Genomic DNA, 14,028 nt, shown 5'->3' on the forward strand with positions numbered 1-14,028 from the left:
CTCCGGTGCTCACAGCTGTCTTGGTGTCCGGGTCCTACTGTGTTGCTTGTGCTCTCTAGAACCACTCTCAACAGCAGCTGCGTGTCGGGCATCAAGGACATCCCTTGATACGAGTTCTCTAACCTTCCAGTTTCCTGTGGTCTTTGGGACCTCTTGGTGTCCTGCCCAAAGCCTGAGGTCTGACTGTGATAGTCGGAGAGCTATCATGCACACTGACCTCTAAACATTAGCCCACCAGTGATGACCACATTGGATTACTAAATCTTTTGTTTTTGAGAACACCTCGCACACACACACCATCTATATCCGTATCTCAAGGTGGCCTCAACCTCGTGATCCTTCATCCTTTGATCATCCCCCTCTGAGCATACCTGATCTCAAACTCCGTCTGCCTGCCCCAGCCACTAAAATGTTGGAATTGTAGGCATTTTCCACTATGCCCAGCTTCCATTTATTTTGTACCATATTTTTGCTCACTATTATTTGTATAATTGTCATTGTTCAGGTTTTTTACATACCTTTCTAGATTTATTCTTAGTGTTTAATACTTTTATGCTGTTACAGTGTTTTATTTTTCAAGTTTAATTAATTCACTTTATTTATTTTCAGTTTTTCAAGCCAGGGTTTCTCTGTATAGCACTGGCTGTCCTAGAACTTGCTCAGTAGACCAGGCTAGCCTCGAACTCACAGAGATCCACCTGTCTCTGCCTCCCAAGTGCTGGGACTAAAGGTGTTCACTACCATGCTCTGCTAATTCATTTTATTTGAAAAAAAATTAGATTTATTTTATATTGAGTGTTTTGGCTGGATATATGTATATACCTGGTACACTGGAAAGCCAGAGAGGGAATAAAATCCCTGGAACTGGAATTAGATAGTTGTGAGCCACTATGTAGGTGCTGAGAATTGAACCCTGGACCTTTGCAATAACGAGTGTTCTCAAGCATCCAGCCATCTCTCCAGTCCCATTTGACTTATTCTTGTGTAAAAACTGTGGGCTGGCCACAGGTGGAGCGCCTGAGTCCTCTGCTGAAGGCTGGAGAGAAGACTGAGCAGTTAAGACTGCATGTTCCTGTTGCGTAGGATTGGAGTTCAGTTCTCAACACCTAGATGAACCAATGTCTTCACTCCAGCTCCAGAGGATCTGATGCCTCTTCTGGCCTCCATGCACACCCACACACACCTCTGCATTCACAGACATAAATCAAAAGGAATTTTAGGAACACAGAGTGAGATTCTGAGTCTGTTAAATGATCTGTAGGTTTTGCAGAGAGCCCTGAAAGCATCTTGTGAATGAAAATGCCTAAAGAGACAGTGCCTTAGGTCTCAGACTTGGCATCTGCCATCGGCAGCAGCATGAGTGTCGTAGCAAATATGGCGCCGGTGTCTCTAGGTCTGGTGGCAAAGCAGACTGGCACTACTGCTGCCCAGCCTGATGTTACTTTTTTCTTTCTGTCTTTTTTTTTTTTTTTTTTAAGGTTTATTTATTTATTTATGTATATGAGTGCTCTATCTGCATGTATGACTTTATGCCAGAAGAGGGCATTAGGGATGGTTGTGAGCCACCATGTGGGTGCTGGGAATTGAACTCAGGTCCTCTGGAAGAGCAGCTGGTGCTTTTAACCACTGAGCCATCTCTCCAGCCCGATGTTACTTTTTGATTATTGTTACTTCATCTTTTACCTTGTAGTCGGTCCCAAGCTGTGGGACATTGGTGGTATGATTTCCAACAAGCTATCTCATTGGTCTGACTCTTTGCTAGGTACTGGAAGCACAGAGAAGGCACCAGAAGGAGAAGTCTGGCATCATACCTACCTCGCCAACGCCCTACACTTACAACAAGGTGAGGGAGGGAGGAGGTGGTCAGCCCCTTCCCACTGGACTTAGTGACTCTCAGTGAGATGTTAGGATGCCGCAGCAGCTGCAGTACCGAAGGGACCCAAGTGGGACCCAAGTTTCTCATCTGCCGAGATAGACGAAGTAATGTTTAGTGCCGGCAGCAGGCACCATCGTCACCATACAGTCCACTGACAGCACTGAAGTGGTGTGGTTAGCTTTTATTTTACAAGTAAAGGCCGCTTTTGAAAAACTGGTACTTGAGCACTCTGGCCATTGATGGTGCCATCCCTGGTGCTTCATAAAATGCCAGTTTGAAAAAGATAAAAGGAGGTCCATTTAAATAAAAGTGCCTAATTTGAACAGTGTCTTCTGTGCAGAGCAATTGCCTGTTACTCGGTGCTGTCTGTACCTACAGCCACACACCAGACATGGCTCTGCGGACCTCATGGGGCCAGCACCTCTGGAAGTAGGTCCCGAAGTTGCCGAGGTAGATTTTAAAAAGTGCTTTTTGGGCACTTGAAACTAGCTACAGGTGACAGGAGCCTAGGATAACTGCTGTTGATCCCCCACTCCCGCTGTGTGGCTTTGTTTAAGCCACTAAGCTGCGCTCTTAACAGGAGCTTTCAGTATTTGTGGAGATGGCAGGCTACTAGCCAGGAAGTGGCAGGTTCAATGAGATACCCCTTCCCAAGGGGATAATGCCAAAAATGATAGAGGAGGACACCAGGCTCGCCTGTGGTTTCATTGCAGAGTGCACAGCGTGTGTATCCCCACAAGTGTGCAAGCATACATACACAAAGGTCAGCAGAGCACTTGTGCTCAGTGCTCACTGGTGGGTCCCTTGACCTCCTGGACGTTGGGCCTGAAGAGCTTGCATGGTGTGCAGCCTGCGGGACAGGCCTGCAGACCCAGAGCACCTGAACCAGTGCAGTGCTGTTGGCCCCCACTGACCGCTGTGCAGCCCCCACCCGAGGCTCACGAGAGCTACTGAAGAGGCAAATGTGCCTGCTAGGGTTGTCAGAGCCTTCATACCTTTGAAAACTGAATAGTGAGGATTCAAGGAAATGTGAAACATGCCTTCAGATCTCATACCTGACTCCTCAGGATGGTTAAGAGAGAAACTTCTTACTTGGGGCTTTTACCTAGAGAACTTTCTCTGCTCTTTCAACAATTCATATAGAAGTTTTTAATGAGAATAGAGTAGGATACAGTTGTCATGTCTGACCAACAGTGAATGCTTTTAGACCCCCAAATTTTGTTACACTGCTTTGGCCTTTTCAAAATGGCTCATACCATTTAGCGCCAGTGTGCACATGCCTTAGCTGCTGTGGTCAGCACTCTCCTCCACTGGCCAGATTGACACAGTGCATGGTCCTGTGTGAGCTGGCTTTTAGTTTTCTGCTTCCTTGCTCGAGGCTGACTGAAGTATTGGTGGCTCTCAGAGACAGGAAGAGAACACTGAGTCTTCTAAGATGTCCTCAGCTGCCACTGTCCTTGGTGATAGCAGCTTGTACATGTTGGTGCTGCACAACACCTGAACTGTGGTTGGAGGCTCTTCTCTGATCGGAGTGATTATTTTCTATTTTGTTTTCAGAGCTGTGACTTGTGGTCCCTAGGGGTGATCATCTATGTGATGCTGTGTGGATATCCTCCCTTTTACTCCAAACACCACAGTCGGACCATCCCAAAGGATATGCGGAGAAAGATCATGACAGGAAGTTTCGAGTTTCCAGAAGAAGAATGGAGCCAGATATCAGAGATGGCCAAAGATGTTGTGAGGAAGTGAGTACCTGGGCTGCTGAAAGAATGCTTAGGGAGCCCTGAGCGGGATGCAGGGGAGAGAGAAATTCTTTGTTGCCTGTTTTACTGTCTCTACACAGCTTGGGTAAAGAGTTCTTTTAGTGGGCGGTGGTGACACACACCTTTAATCCCAGCACTCGGGAGGCAGAGTCAGGCGGATCTCTGTGAGGTCAAGACCATCCTGGTGTACAGATCGAGTTCTAAGGCAGGCTCTAAAGCTACACAGAAGCCTTGTCTCAAAAAAAAAAACCAAAAAACAAAACAAAACAAAAAAAACAAACAAACAAACAAAAAAAAAAACCAAATAAACAAAAGAATTAGGGGCTGGAGAGATGGCTTGATGTTAAGAGCACTGGTTGTTCTTGCAGAGCTAGGTTCTCAGCACCAACTTGGTGGCTTACAACTGCCTGTAAACTTCAGTTCGATAGGGCTTAGCGTTCTTTTCTGGCCTATCCCGGCATTGCACACATGACATGTATGTACGGATAACATGCAGGCAGACACTCAAACAACATAAAAATAAACATTACCTGGGCGGTGATGGTGCACACCTGTAATCCCAGCACTCGGGAGGCAGAGGCAGGTGGATCTCTGAGTTTGAGGCCAGCCTCGTCACGGAGATAGTCCAGGACAGGCTCCAAAGCTACAGAGAAACCCTTTCTCAAAAGAAAAAAAAAAAAAAAAAAACAAAAATAGAGCTGGAGAGATGGCTTAGAGGTTAAGAGCACTGACTGCTCTTCCAAAGGTTCTGAGTTCAATTCCCAGCAACAACATGGTGGCTCACAACCATCTGTAATGAGATCTGGTGCCCTCTTCTGGTCATACATGCTGTATACATAATAAAGTAAATAAATCTTTAAAAAAAAAATTAAACCTCATTAAAAAAAAAAAGTAAATAAATAAATAAATATTAAACAATTAGATGGAGGCTGGAGAGATGGCTCAGAGGTTAAGAGTATTGGCTGCTCTTCCAGAGGTCCTGAGTTCAAGTTCCAGCAACCATATGGTGACTCACAACCATCTATAATGAGATCTGATGCCTTCTTCTGGCCTTCAGGCATACATGCCTGAACACTGTATACGTAATAGATAAATCTATCTTAAAAAAAAAAAAAAGAATTAGGCGGGCAGTGGTTGATGGTGCTGCACGCAGCCTTTAATCCCAGCACTCGGGTGGCAGAGGCAGGTGGGTCTCTGTGAGTTCAAGGCCAGCCTGGTCTACAGAGTGAGTTGCAGGACAGCCAGGACTGTTATACAGAGAAACCCTGTCTCGAAAAACCAAAAAAGATAGGGACACAGTGACTGTCCATAAGAAGGAGCTTACACAGACCTGACAGCAGAGCTGAACTTGAGATGCAGTTCCTCCAGTCCAGCTGTGCCTACTTGATGAGTTCCTTCATGGGTTGGGAGGAGTGAAGCATGAAAGGGGACATGGTTGGGGACTGTCCTAATGACAGCAGTCCCTTTTAAAAGTGAGCTTGTGCCAGGCTTGCTGATCCTTGCATGTAAGACCAACACTTGGAAGGCTGAGGCAGGAGAATCATGAATTCACTGCCAACCTGGGCTACATAGACCCTGTATCAAAAGAACAAGTTTAAAAAGTGAGGTGGTGGTTTAGGGGGTCTGCTGTATAGGGGGACTAGTTCCTAAAACGTATAAAGGACTTCCTGTGATGGTGAGGGCAGGGTTTGAATTCCTGTCTGTCTTCATATGCTGCTAACCCTGTTGTACGCCCAGCTCTGTAATAAATCTTGGTGGCTCTCTGCTTCTTGTGCATGCATGTACAGGTCAGAGGTCAATCTTTAGTGTCATCTTTCAGACCTTCTTCCATATTTTTGACAAGGGATGTAGGCCTTGTCCTGACTCGGACATTGGGATGAGGGGCTATGTAGTTAGAAGAGGTGGTGCTGCCAAGAGCCCAGGAGTATGTGGGGGTGAGCTAAGTGTTATATTAGCCTGAGTGGCTGTGAGGTCATGAAGTATGACCAAACACAGCTGCTAGAGTAATTGTTGACTTACGAGAAAGTGCCGTGTGAAGGTCTGTCATAGTTGTGACTCTGAATAAAGAAAAGTTCAGGTCCTACCATAGGATGGGATCTCCTTTTATCTTGGATAACATGCTGTTGTTTCAAAACTGCATGGCCTTCAGCTAATTGACAGCCACTGTCAGCCAAAAGTAGTTGAAAGTAGTTGAAGCATTGTCCTAGAAACCTCAGTGTGGGATTAAATACAGCAGGATCTATAGGCTTGTTGTCCTGTCTACTGATTCTTGTGATGTGGTCCTGAAGTTTGGTTTGTGTTTGTTTGTCTTCTTTCTTTTCTCTTTTTTGAGACAGGGTTTCTTTCTGTATCCCTGGCTGTCCTGGAACTTGCTTTGTAGGCTGGCCTTGAACTCAGAGATCCACCGGCCTCTGCTTCCTGAGTGCTGGGATTAAAGACATGCACCATCACACCCAGCTTTGAAGTATCTTTGAATAAAACTTCTGGTGCCCCTTTCAATCTGCTGCCCAGGAGACTTCAAGCCATAGTGTACCCACAAGTGGATGAGACTAGCACCCCATCCTCCTTGCTGCTAGAAGCCCCAGGCCTTAGGAGTTGGTAGAATCAAACTTCCTTTGTTTCTTTTGGGGACATCTCTGCATGTTGTACCTGTTGGTGTGTTTTCTCTATAGGCTCCTAAAGGTCAAACCAGAGGAAAGACTCACCATTGAGGGAGTGCTGGACCATCCCTGGCTCAACTCGACGGAGGCTCTGGATAATGTGCTGCCCTCTGCTCAGCTGATGATGGATAAGGTTTTGAGTGATGGCTTATTTTGGTGTCTGAAAAGACAGTGTGAGAAAGGGAAGTTGGGCCAACTGAATATAGGGCTTGAAGGTAAACAGTCAGGCTTGTTTTCTCCTGTTTCCTGAAAAACCGGGTTTCAAGGACTACCTTTCACACTGGCAGTGTGAGTTGGTGGCACAGAGCATATATGGTCTCCTCCCCCAAGGGGTTCAAGTTAGGCTGGTTGGGAAGGCAAACAAACAAATGTGAGTATTTTAGATCTTGCATGCTGTGGGAATTCAGAATTGAACATCTCTGAGGGTGTGTGCCACCCAGGAAGAAGGCAGAGAGACTCACACTTGACTTATTGGCTGCCTTCTATCTTGAGGAACATGAAGATTTATTGTTTTATTATCTGTGTGCCATTATGTGCATTCAGGTGCTTCTGGAAGCCAGAAGAGGGCATCTGATCTCTTTGAGCTGGGACCTATAGGTTGTTGTGAGCTGCCTGTTGTGAGTGCTGGGAACTGAAGTTGGGTCCTTTGTAGGAACAGTGTGTACTTACAACTGCTGAGCCATCTCTCAGCATTGCTAGTAATTCTTACTGAAGAAGGCTAGCTGGTAGGTGGCTTATGTGTGGTCTGCTGGTCCCTCTGGGCCTCACTGATCCAGGGGGAGAATCCTCTGCCTGAAAATTTGTATGCCATCAACATACTTATGAATCTCCTTTGTCTTGGATTGAGTTTTTAGTGTTAAGTAACAAATGTGGAAACAAGCTGGCAAAGCCAGGCACAGTGGCACACCACTCCCAGTGCTCACTTGGGAGCTTGGGTTGGCAGATCACATGAATCCAAGAGTTCAAGATGAACATGGGCAACATAGCCAAAAAATGTTCAACAGCCAGAAGGCCAGGGGAACTGATGATAGTGTTTACATGCAGGCAGTGGTTGCAGGGATCCAGCAGGCTCATGCTGAGCAGCTGGCCAACATGAGGATCCAGGACCTCAAGGTTAGCCTCAAACCCCTACACTCCGTGAACAACCCCATCCTGAGAAAGAGGAAGTTACTAGGGTAAGTGAGCTTATTTCTTTGATCTTCATAGTAGGCATGGTTGAGTGGTGAGTGCTGGGAATTCAGCCAGGGGTCTGCCCTCTTTCTGCAGAGGTAGATATAGTATGAAGTTTTTAAATGGCCTCAAAAGGTGGACACACTCTGTAGTTATTTTTTCTGAACGTTCTGGTATCTTGAGTTTGGAGCTGGGTTCTGAGGTCTTACCTTGCTATTATCTTTCCCCACGCTTGTAAAGCACCAAGCCAAAGGATGGTATTTATATACACGACCATGAGAATGGAGCTGAGGATTCAAATGTTGCCTTGGAAAAGCTTCGAGATGTCATTGCCCAGTGTATCCTCCCCCAGGCTGGTAAAGGTCATGCCACTTACTAATGTTCTGCGTGTGTGTGTGTGTGTGTGTGTGTGTGTGTGTGTGTGTGCGCGTGTGTGACAGGAGCAGATGATTTGTGATGGTCTGTTTGTCTCTTACACTAAGTACAGTATATGAGTGAGTCCACATCTACTAGGAAGTATAGACAGTGCCGATGCAGACACATGGTAGTCTGTGTCTTTGGTTTTCTATGAAGGTCTCCGTTCAGGCTAACTGCCAGTACCAGGTATGGCATGGGATTTGTGTTGCCTGAGTCTTGCAATGAAGGCACAAAGTAGCAGGTGAAGAACGGAGATGTGGACAAGGTCTAGGTATTGGTGAGAGGCCATCAGCACCATGTCTAGGACCTTTACAGTGCAACACTGTGCACCTGTCAGTGCAAGGACACTGCACAAGCTCACAGCTAGCCCTGCTGCAGCTTCCAGCCCTGGACTTCACTGCCTTTCCAGGTCAGAGGCCCCATCCCAAGAGGTTCCCTGTTTAGATGGCTGTGATGTGAGCCGCTGTTCTCAGCTAAGGAATGAAGCTTCATATTAGGCCAGAAAAAGATGGATTCACTTGTCTTCCTAAATCCTTTGCTATTGAAGAGCATCTGGGAAAGGGCCTGAGTGTTTTGAACCAAGGGATAAGTATAGGAAGAGGGTAGCACACACAACACAGCCTTGCTCTTCCTCTCTCTTGGCTAGGTGTTTTTGTTCAGAGACATTCTCACATTTCTCTGACTCCCAGCACTCAGCCTTGGGCTTGTCAGAGCACATGTGTGAAGATGTAAACTTACAAAAGCGCAGTGACGAGGGTCAGCCTGGAGCACCAGGGTCCACAGGAAGCCAGTGTCTAGCAAATTATGCGTGTTGTGTCATGCTTTTCTCAACTCCTTGGTCGTCATGTCCTTCCATTTCTGATGCTAAAATCCTGTGATGCTACATAAAAATGGAGACTTCCTCTCCTTTCTCGCCCATAGGAGAGAATGAAGACGAGAGACTGAATGAAGTAATGCAGGAGGCTTGGGAGTACAACCGGGAGAGCAAGCTCCTGAGGGACGCCCTGCAGAGCTTCAGCTGGAACGGTAAGGCACAGCCAGCCCCGTCCTAGACACAGATGGTCTCTGTGAGGCCAGAGCCAGGTGAGGATGGTGTGTAAAGAGAAGGGGCTCCGGGGGCAGGCCCCCGCTGTACCTGCCCAGGCATGTCTGCTGCCTGCTCCTTGTACCTGTTTTCCAAAGTACAAGTGCATTGTGGGTTACAGAATGAACAATGGAGAGCTCTGTCAAATATTTCAAAGACAAAACAAAACCAGATTCATGCCTCATGTTCCTGGGCTGTTGACCAGGTGATCAAGGAACAACACTATGCAGTCAGGGAGTACCAGAAGTTTTCCAGAACCATCTGTTAAGCTCAGAGTCATTTGACTGAGAAGGGTTCTCAGATCTGCCACTGGGCAAACTTCTTCCCCAGGAGAACAAGGTGGGGCGGGACCTTGTCCCTGCTCTGCTCTCCGCATCCTGGGGTGGCATTGTATCTCCAGCTGAGTAGACTGTATCAGACCCGCCCCAGTGTCTGGGGAACACAGGGGGCATGCTTTGACCCTGTCCCCTGCATGGTTCCTGAATGTGCCCGGCCACCCCACCCCTGAACTGTCACTTCACGGATTTGTTTTAAAACGTGAACTGTGTGATAGGTCTGTACAGGGTGTGTACAGTGAGTGTTCAGAGTGCAAACACTGCTGTATATCCACCTCCATCACAGTAGAAATGTTGTTGTCTCCATCCAGCCCTCCACTCAAAGGCTGTTTCAACCCTGACTCTTAGTTCTGTAGTCTGCAGGGGGGGTTGTTTGTTTGATTTTATGTGTATGAGTGTTTGCATGTATGTCTGTGTTAGCACATGTGTGCTAGTGTCTGCACACGTTACAGGGTGAAGTCAGTGTGTTCCAGTTACAGGTGATTGTGAGCCACATGTGGGTCCTCTGCAAGAACAGCAAGTACTCTTAACCACTGAGCCAGTCCCTCTGCCCCAAGTTCTGTACTCTGTAGAGACAAAACCAGATAGCTCTATGTTCTTTTGTCTCTGGCTTCTTTTAGTCAGTATTGTATTTGTGAGTTCCATCTACATTCTCATGAATATACTGTCCACTCACCACTGAGTGTGGACATTTAGTTTGTTTTGATAAACAAGGAAAGGGCTGTTGGGAACACTTTTCTGTGTCCTGATTTTGCTTGTGAAAATAGTTTCTTACCTCCTAGTCTTGGATTAACCAGTTCAGAGCAGGCACTGTCCATGTTCTGAAAGCAGTTGAATGGGTTCAGGAATGTTCAGAGGTGCTCTGAGGCTCTGAGCATCTGCAGATGCACCAGCTTGGCTGCTGTTTCTTGAGACTGCGGATTCTGTAGTGTCACTGACTGCAGGGTGCATTTGGTTGGCATTACCCTGGTGACTGTGCCTACTGTGTTTAGATGCCTACTGACCACTTAGGTTTCCTTGTGACTCACCTGTTTTCATTTTTGGTCTGTCTTTCTATCCAGTTGTAACTTTCTTATATACATTTAGGAGGGTTGTTTGATTTTTTTCTTTCTTTCTTTCTTTCTTTTTTTGGTTTTTCGAGACAGGTGTAGCTTTGCGCCTTTCCTGAATCTCGCTCTGTAGCCCAGGCTGGCCTCGAACTCACAGAGATCCGCCTGCTTCTGCCTCCTGGAGTGCTGAGATTAAAGGCGGGCGCCACTGCCACCTGGCTGTTTTGTTTTTTCAAGATAAGGTTTCTCTGTGTTAACAGCCCTGGCTGTCCTGGAATTCACTCTGTAGACCAGGCTGGCTTCAAACTCACAGAGATCGGCCTGCCTCTGCCTCCTAAGTGCTGGGATTAAAGGTGTGGGCCACCATGCCCGGGCCAGCTTCTAGGAGTTTTTATATACTTGGGTAAGAGTGCCTTGTCAGTTGTACATCAGTGATCTCTGGCTTTGTGGCCTGTGAAACTACTCAGTCCCTGCTTGAAAACAGGATTTGAACTGATTCTGGACAGTGGGCCAATTCTGGCTGGTGAAGTATGCTGCTGGCTCTGGCCATGTGAAGAGTTGGAAACTGACCTCATTCTTTCTTGAGTTTCAGGTCGTGGATTCACAGATAAAGTGGACCGACTGAAGCTGGCGGAGGTCGTGAAGCAAGTCATCGAAGGACAGACGGGTCCCCATGAGCCCCAGTAGTAAAAGCTTCAAACTGTTTTTAACAACCAGAAACATGATTCCTTAATGTAAAAAGTAATTTTTATGTAAATTAATAAATCATAATTTCATTTCCTTGTTGCTTCATGTTGCTATATAGATTTAGGTTCAGAGTTTCCTAACACTTAACTGTTTTCCTTTAAAAAAAAATAAAACTCAATTCCTGTACTTACTAACGTAGAACAGGTGAGTCTTACAGTGTAAGATGACACACTGTCAAGAAAGACCAGTTTATTTATTATAAAGTATGGACGGCCGTTTGTTGGGGCAGGGCAGGTAAAGGAGCCCCGCCAGGCTTGGTTGTTTTTCTTATGGCTGTCCATAAGTAGCGGTTCTGCCTAGATTTATGGACATCCTCCTGGCTGTGTGTATTTCCTTCACTATCCTTCAGTCTCAGAAAGCATAATTATGGCCCAGAAAGCAGCTTTTTGCTTTGTTGCCTGTTTTGTATATAAGCACACCCAGCCCCTGTGTTAGTGGTAGTTTTTTATAGCTGTTTTGGGTGGGCACCCAGAAGAGCTACAGGTAGGACAAGTCCTCCATCTCAGTCATTCAGTTTTGTCTCATCCTCTTCCATCAAAATGGATTCCATGGGTTTTGTTATTTTCTAGCTTCTGAGCGTCTTCAGTGTTCAGGATGACGTTACTGACTAGGGCTGTGTGATGGGCAGCAGTGTCCTTGGAGACTGCAGCGGGAGGCACATCTTTGCTCTTGGATGACTGTGCTGTGGTAAGAAGTGGGGAGGAACACTTCCCAGGATAGCAAGATCTCAGGGTTAGGCAGCAGAGACAAACAATTTTAAGCAAAATTTCTGGCCAGAAAGATGTAGCTGAGAGTTGGCATAAAGGCATGTTGTTCTTCAGTGAACCTATTCCAAATCATCAGGGAGACTACTTGCTCTTGAGTGTCCGAAGACATCCAGCACACCTGTCCTAGGGCAGGCATCCGATGTTCCCATGGGGACAGAAGTTAGTTGTTAGTCTTTTCTTTAGAGGAACGTGTTGGCATACCGACTCTACTAATCATCTTAGAAATTTATCATCTGGGCGACTTCTGAAAGCTTAGGATGTCTTTTCCACTCAGTGTGGTGAATTGTGGACGAGACTGGAGAGGACATTCATCTTGAGGGTTGCTTTTGTCTGAGCATGGCTTGCCTGTGTTTCAGTGGCTTCAGGCTGAATTCACCTAGTGCCATAATGAAATCCATATCTCTGTCCAAGTGACAGCTATGCTGGATGTCTGTAAAACCATGGCGATGCCCCTGTTGTCACTCGAGTCAGTCCGACCCTGGACAGAGTTCCAAACAGCAGCGGTTCCCAAGAGACTGCACTAGAGCTCAGCTTTCTTTGTGTATTCCTAGGCTGGTGGTAAATCATGTTTACCATGAGCCAGTTCGCTAGTAAGACAAAATCTCCACCTAGCTGGAAGGTAAACCTCATCTTCCTGGTAACTCATTGCCTGCCTACCACTGACACTGTGGGAACATTACAAGAACAGCCCCTGTCAGTCAATGACAGTCTCCAGTTTGCTATGTCATCACTGACCCTGCTCACTAAAGACCATTGCTCGTCACCCAGATGGAGAGTGTCTTACCAGTTACATCTGCTCACTGGAAAGCAGTGTCTTTCTGGCTTACACACTGTGTGGCCATAGGAAAATGCCTCTCAGAAATGTATTCATTTCCTTATTTATTTTGGGTTTTTCAAGACAAGGTTTCTCTGTGTAACAATCAAAAGCTGTCCTGGAACTCGCTCTGTAGATCAGGCTGGCCTTGAACTCAGAGATCCGCCTGACTCTGCCTCCCGAGTGCTGGGACTGAAGGTGTGCACCACCACTGCCGCCAGCCTGCTGAAATTGTTTTTTTGAAGCGTCACCATAAGGATTGTTTCCCCCAGAATCATGCTCTTTACATGTGTGAGAATGACCGAGTTGAAAGAAGAAAATGCATCATCGGTAAAGAAGTCAAGAGATTTGAATCAGCTCTTGTGTGTCAGGATGCATGTTTCAATTTGGGAACTGGAAAATTGGATATTTCATTATTATGATTACCTATTTTTAAATGTAAAAAGAAGACTGTTCTTCATTACTGATCCTTGGTTCACCTCGTGATTTGCCCTTTCTTGTGTTTGGTAGCTCACACACAGGGGAGCAGTGGAGTACTTGGATCATGGCCAGAACAGGTACTCGGAAGAGGTTTTGAGTCACAGAGAAAGACAGTCAGTGCAGCCAAGGACCCACTCACTTCACTGTCAGTTCCCAAGTCAGCCCGTGGAGCGAGACTGCTCCTTCCCTTGCTGGACCCTGAGGCCATCCGATAGAGCTGGCACTGCTGTGGGCAGGCATCGTAATGGGTGATGGTGTCAAAGATGGTGCTTTTGTGTGGTTTTGGTGTTTTTTTTGTTTTGTTTTTTTCGAGACAGGGTTTCTCAGGGTTTCTCTGTGTGGCTTTGGTGCCTTTCCTGGATCTCGCTCTGTAGACCAGGCTGGCCTCGAACTCACAGAGATCCGCCTGCCTCTGCCTCCCGAGTGCTGGTTTTTTGAGACTAGGTCTTGGTTTGTATCCCTGGCTAGCTCAGAACTCATTCATAGAGCACGCTGGCCTTAAACTTGTGATCTTCCTGTCTCTGCCTCCTAAGTGTTGAGATTACAGGGGTAGACCACCTCCTGAAACAAGCATGTGTTACATGTAATTATACCCTGTTTGTTATAAATATTTGACTTACTGTTTAAATTATTTTTATGCCATGGAGAAGATGTAGTTCTCATTTGATCTTACAACATGCAGGAAAATGAAGAAATGGGAAAAGTAATGTGTACACACACACACACATCTGTATCCTTCTAAATGCATAGGGTTAAATACACCAAGAACATTAGCGTGGAACTCAAGCATGGCATTTGCCCAGACAGTACAAGCCCACTGTAGTCAGAGACAAGTGTGGAATTGAAAGGTCCTTCCAGATTGCCTT

At 46.3% G+C, this 14,028-nt stretch overlaps 1 protein-coding gene across 3 annotated transcripts in view; it reads left to right on the plus strand.

Annotated features, from left to right (window-relative positions):
* Positions 1 to 11,134, plus strand: part of Mapkapk5 (MAPK activated protein kinase 5) — a 28,226-nt gene extending 17,092 nt beyond the window's left edge. For 2 of the 3 annotated variants that reach the window (XM_036171853.1, XM_036171855.1), the window contains 7 exons: positions 1,763 to 1,843; positions 3,434 to 3,621; positions 6,312 to 6,432; positions 7,344 to 7,474; positions 7,710 to 7,831; positions 8,808 to 8,912; positions 10,947 to 11,134. In XM_036171853.1, the coding sequence (XP_036027746.1) occupies positions 1,763 to 1,843; positions 3,434 to 3,621; positions 6,312 to 6,432; positions 7,344 to 7,474; positions 7,710 to 7,831; positions 8,808 to 8,912; positions 10,947 to 11,041 (843 nt within the window). In that variant the 3' untranslated portion in view covers positions 11,042 to 11,134. The remainder of the gene's footprint in view (positions 1 to 1,762; positions 1,844 to 3,433; positions 3,622 to 6,311; positions 6,433 to 7,343; positions 7,475 to 7,709; positions 7,832 to 8,807; positions 8,913 to 10,946) is intronic. The other variant, XM_036171854.1, reaches the window with a different exon arrangement.
* Positions 11,135 to 14,028: the final 2,894 nt, after the last annotated feature.

This window comes from Onychomys torridus, chromosome 22 (assembly GCF_903995425.1).
Source record: "Onychomys torridus chromosome 22, mOncTor1.1, whole genome shotgun sequence".
In the NCBI taxonomy this organism is placed as follows: domain Eukaryota; kingdom Metazoa; phylum Chordata; class Mammalia; order Rodentia; family Cricetidae; genus Onychomys; species Onychomys torridus.